The sequence below is a fragment of the Dendrobates tinctorius genome, unplaced genomic scaffold (assembly GCF_039654945.1).
Source record: "Dendrobates tinctorius isolate UK_male_01 unplaced genomic scaffold, ASM3965494v1 ptg000106l, whole genome shotgun sequence".
Lineage (NCBI taxonomy): Eukaryota > Metazoa > Chordata > Amphibia > Anura > Dendrobatidae > Dendrobates > Dendrobates tinctorius.
In genome coordinates, this window is record NW_027361774.1 from 1,205,152 (window position 1) to 1,211,151 (window position 6,000).

Here is a 6,000-nt window from a genome sequence, read left to right on the forward strand (position 1 = left end):
CCAGGAGACACACACCAAAAATTAAGTGGGTTCTTCTCAGTATAATATTGCTAAATACAGGGATCCTAAATGTTGTTTGCGCACACTGCAAGACTCTGAAAGGAGAGCGGATTTTGCTGGATTGGTTTATGGAAACCTTGTTGCTTTTCAGCAGCCTTTGAGCCACTAATAGTGTGGGAACCTCTGTTTTTCCATTGACAGATGATGGACCTGAGTGGGGACTTGTTTTTGTGAGATGAGAATTGGTATTATTTTCACCTACATAACATTGATTGGTTTCTTTATATTTGATATTTGGGAGGCCGAATGAACAAACAGTTGAACACCACACACTACTGGCTCATCCAACAAGGTTTTCTATTAGACTGTGAACTGTCATTGACTTGGTAAATAATTAAAGTTTTTTACATAGCTTGCCATTTTTATGGACAGTTTAAGTAGAAACGTTCAAAAATATAAAACTCAAGGATATTTTATTAATAAATAATTGTTTTTATCTTAGCAGATGACTGTACCAGGAGATCAGAGGGACAGCTGACATCTTTAATTTTGAAATCTGATGATCTTGAGATCCTACAAGATAAAACTGAAGTGAATGTCATTACTCCAGATATATCATCATCCATTCACAGCAGAGATTTGTCATCTGATCCTATTAAACAGGTCCCATCTTCTGATTCATTTCTGACTAATAAGGGAAATCAATGTCACAAAAGAGGCATTAAAAAACAAACTGCTCCTAAGGCAAAGAAGTCATTCTCATGTTCAGAATGTGGGAAATGTTTTACATGGAAATCACGTTTTGTTACACACCAAAGAACTCACACAGGGGAGAAGCCTTTTTCTTGTTCAGAATGTGGGAAATGTTTTATCCAGAAATCAGATTTGGTTAACCACCATAGAACTCACACAGGGGAGAAGCCTTTTTCCTGTTCAGAATGTGGGAAATGTTTTACACTGAAATCAGATTTGGTTAACCACCATAGAACTCACACAGGGGAGAAGCCTTTTTCTTGTTCAGAATGTGGGAAATGTTTTATCCATAAATCAAATTTTGTTACTCACCATAGAACTCACACAGGGGAGAAGCCTTTTTCCTGTTCAGAATGTGGGAAATGTTTTACACATAAATCAAATTTTGTTACTCACCATAGAACTCACACTGGGGAGAAGCCTTTTTCCTGTTCAGAATGTGGGAAATGTTTTAACCAGAAATCAGATTTGGTTAGTCATCATAGAACTCACACAGGGGAGAAGCCTTTTTCCTGTTCAGAATGTGGGAAATGTTTTAACTGGAAATTACAATTGGTTAATCACCATAGAACTCACACAGGGGAGAAGCCTTTTTCCTGTTCAGAATGTGGGAAATATTTTAACTGGAAATCACAATTGGTTAATCACCATAGAACTCACACAGGGGAGAAGCCTTTTTCTTGTTCAGAATGTGGGAAATGTTTTTACCAAAAATCAGATTTGGTTAATCACCATAGAACTCACACAGGGGAGAAGCCTTTTTCCTGTTCAGAATGTGGGAAATGTTTTAACCAGAAATCCGATTTGGTTAATCACCATAGAACTCACACAGGGGAGAAGCCTTTTTCATGTTCAGAATGTGGGAAATGTTTTTGCACTAAATCAGATTGTGTTAGGCACCAGAGAACTCACACAAGGGGAGAAACTTCTTTCATGTTAAATGGAAAATAAATCTTGGTCACATCAGAGAAGCCATTTTTCCTGTTCACAATGTGGGAAATATTTTAACCAGAAATGGAATCTTGCTAATAATAATAATCTTTCTTTTTATATAGTGCTAACATATTCCACAGCTCTTTACAGTTTGCACACATTATCATCACTGTCCCCAATGGGATAACAATGTAAATTCCCTATCAGTATATCTTTGAAATGTGGGAGGAAACCCACACAAACACGGGGAGAACATACAAACTCCTTGCAGATGTTGTCCTTGGTGGGAGTTGAACCCAGGACTACAGCACTACAAGGCTGCAGAGCTAACTACTGAGCCACCACACCAGAGAACTCACACAGGGGAGAAGCCTTTTTCCTGTTTAGAATGTGGGAAATATTTTAACCAGAAAGCGCTTCTTGTTAGACATCAGAGCAGTCACACAGGGGAGAAGCCTTTTTTATTTTCTTAATGTGGGAAATATTTTACTTGGAAATCAGCTGTTAATAAACATCAGAGACATCACATAGGGGAGAAGCCTTTTTTATGTCCATAATGTTGGAATATTTTTAACCAAACTTGAATTTTCTTAAATGGGTTGTCTCTTGTCATTCCTCATGTTTGCTGACAAAAGGATAACAGTAAACTTTATTAATTCCAAATGTAAAACTATATCCATAATTCACCCCCTGAATATTAATCAGTAGGTGACTAATAGAAAAAAACATGTACCTCACATTTCAGTATATAGGGTGAGGTGATGTATACACACTCACTCTCCAAGCCTCTTATTTCTATGGGTTTCATCGTCCTCACGAAAGACGTCATCAGGTGACTATTTAATATTGATCTATATTCAAGCAAGACTAGACAAAAAAAATTAAAATCATGTATCATGTTATCCGAAACAGAAAGCTAGCCACATATAGGCAGATCCCAGACCTCAAACTATATACTTCATATAGTTTTTACATCACGAGGGACACGGATCTATCATTCTACAGGAAACAACCTAGGGGTTTTCAGCCTTGGTTGGAAGAATACAGATCTGCTCCATTCACCATCACTGAACCATGGATACGATTGGATAAGCCAGGTTGTGATCCTCGGATCAACTGGCCTTTTACCTTGTATGGACTGAATGGATTGTCATCTTCCTACGCTTGTCGTTACCTCCTCTCTGTGCGTGCCACAGGTGGGGTAGTGACCCTGGGAGCGAATCAGCGGAAGGGTGAGACTCTGTAATGTGCACTCTGTTGGGTGTTTTGCTGGGACTGTTCTATGTGTTATCTGCCTGTTTTGTGGTACAATAAAGCATTGCCACACTGTTTTACCCTCACTGTGTGTTGTCTGAGTAGCGTTATGCCCATGTTAAAGGGAGAGCATTCAATGGGACGATGACTGATCCATGTGGTTTCAGCCAGCGGACCGCGGCACCCGTTGACCACCCCATGTCTCCACAGGCATGCTTCAATAGTCTCAATAGGAGGCTAGAAGCTGCTATAACCCGATTAGCTCTGCTACATACAAGCAATGATCAGATCACCTGCATGTAGCAGAGTTGCTCACTTGCTATGAGCGCCAACCACTGGGCAGCGCTCATAGGATCCGGCAGTGACAGCCATACGGGTCTGCTGGAGACCTCTGGTTGTCATGCCAACCCATCAGTGACCCGCGATCATGTGACAGGGTCACTGAAGTGCGGGGTTTCTGGCCCATCATGTGCGAGAAAAGATGTGGGCTCAGCGCCGGGGCCCACATCAAAAGGAGGGAGTCCGACATCAGCGTACATTTACACCCGATGTCAGAAAGGGGTTAAAGGGGATTGTTTTTACAGAGACAGAAGTGGTAATCAATCATGTATACATACAAATAATTACAAAAATACACAGCTTCTAGTGTTAAATAGTAAAGAGTTAAGACAAGAAAATATAATTTGTGTAAATCACGTGTAGATATAAAAATTCAGGCAAATGTCAAATGTTCAAAAACAAAGCAAAAAGCAGAGATGCCGACCTGCCCAGACCTCCAAACAAATGCACTATCAGGGTGAGTGAGCCCATATAGTTAATATGGGCGGCAACACAGGTACAAGAATACCGATGAGACAACGCTCACAACCTACCAATGTATGGAGGGGCGGTTACTTGGTATATTAATGCACAATGAAGACTTGTATGCGGCGCTGCTCACACAATGGTAATGCACAGCATCCAGGCCAACAGCCTATTAGTTACACCCATACTATTAGATCAGGCGGGCTGCCTAGTGCCATCCAAATGCATCCCATGTGAACAGACACCACAGTTTACAAGACTGAATGGGCCCAACTGCACCCTGAAAAATAAAGTGCAAAAAACACATATAGAAAATATGAGAGGTATTAGTTAATATTTTGGCCAAAATACATAAGCAAGTAACCCACGTCATGCGTTGGCCTAAAAAAGTGTCAAAGGACTTACAGAAATTGCTTCTTCTACTTCCACCACTGCTGCTGCTGCTAATGTATTGGCGTTGAAGAATTGACTGTCCAGAGGTTGGAAGTCTACAGCTGCGATGTGAACGGTGTGCTTCACTGGTGTCTTGGGGAAAAGCTCTCTTAAGGTTGTGTAAAAGCGTGTTTCAATACTCCAGCATTCGCTGTTCCCTTTCTAGGGCGGGGATCATCTGCAAAATTTAGTTTTATAAAGTGGCTCTAATAAAGTGGCAACCCAGCAGTCAGCATTATTCCTAATCATGACTATACAGGGATCATGTTGTAGATAGTGCAGCAAGAAGGCACTCGTATGTAGGGCTCTACCATGAGGTTCAAGCCCATGCTGTGTTGGTGGCTGGGTAACAATGAGGCTCGTTTCCTCTGTCCCATCCGCCAACCACGAACAACAGAGCGTGGGGTATTATCCTCTTCATCTGACAGTTGCTCACCCATCACTTCTTCCTCCTCCATTTGTTGCTCGGATCTTGCTCCTTCGATAACAGCTTGTCTATCACCACCCCCCTCGATCACAGTAATCCACCCTCCCTTGGCACCCACCTGTGTGGCGACAGTCTTGAACTTTGAGACAATATTATCCCTTCTGCGTCCTCCTCTGCTTCCTCCTCTTCTTCTGGGACCACCATCTCTTCCCGCTGGCTATTCAAAGTCTTCTCCAGCATATAGATGACCAGAATAGTGATGCTGATGATGGCGGCATCAGTGATAACCATCTCAGTAGCCATTTTGAAACTGTGCAGAAGGGTGCAGAGGTCTTTAATCTTTTGCGCACTCTGTAAATGTGACATGTACCATATCCATACTGCGTTAGCCCAGGCTATACGACAAGACATACTGCATCAGGGCTTGTTGCTGCTGACACAGTCACTGTAACATGTACAGAGTGGAATTCCACCATGTGTCAATGTAAGTCGATGAGGAGAGGGGTGCCAATCGTGGAAATGAGCACACAACTTACGTGCTCTCTGGAGCAGATCACCAGGCTAGGATAGTGGCTGAGAAAATGCTGTACCACCAGGCTGAGGACATGAGCCATGCAAGGCACGTGTGTGGGCTTGCCTTGCCATAGGGCCACCACCAGGTTTGCACCATTATTGCCTTCCCTGCATGTAGAGTCAGCAGAGACAGCCATTGATCAAACTGAGCCTGGAGAACTGTCTGCAACTCTTCAGCTGTATGACTGCGATCTCCAAGACATATCAATTTTATGACTGCCTGATTGCAGAGAGCCCTGGCTGTGCAGTACAGAGGTGGTGGGGGTCTGCTTCACACTTGGAACGCGTGTCTCGTTAAGGCAGAGGTTGAGGGCACAGGTGGAGGCCCGAGAGGCGATAGAGGAGGCAGCAGTGGAGGAAGTGTTAAATGTAGAGGTTTGTCCTGCAAGCCTTGGGGATCCAAGACTTGTGGAGCAGCACCTGTCCCCACACCCAGCAGAGTCACCCAGTGCCCAGTCAGCGAGATGTAACGCCCTTGGCCATGCTTACTCGTCCAAGTGTCTGTGGTGAATTGCATTCTGGCAGACAGCGATTTTGTCAAGGAACAGGTGATGTCTGCGACATGCTGGTGTAGCACATTTTACAAAAAATGCAGAGGGCACCATCAAATAAATAGAACTAGTTAATAGGCATCCGACCACAGTATGTCCAAACTACATGTATATCAAAGAAAAAAGCCAAGAAGACATACAGCAAAAGCAGGGATCACCATAGAAAAATTATCAGTTTTATTGCATAGGATACACAAAAACACCACAATATTAAAAACATTTAAAAGGAACAACGGTTATTATGACATAACCTGTAAACCTGGGAGCAGTGAC

The 6,000-nt window shown here is 42.7% G+C and overlaps 1 protein-coding gene across 1 annotated transcript in view; it reads left to right on the forward strand.

Moving 5' to 3' along the window:
* Positions 1 to 3,015, forward strand: part of LOC141100556 (uncharacterized) — an 84,824-nt gene extending 81,809 nt beyond the window's left edge. Inside the window, 1 exon segment of the mRNA XM_073589115.1 lies at positions 749 to 3,015. Within this exon segment, the coding sequence (XP_073445216.1) occupies positions 749 to 1,704 (956 nt within the window). The 3' untranslated portion in view covers positions 1,705 to 3,015.
* Positions 3,016 to 6,000: the final 2,985 nt, after the last annotated feature.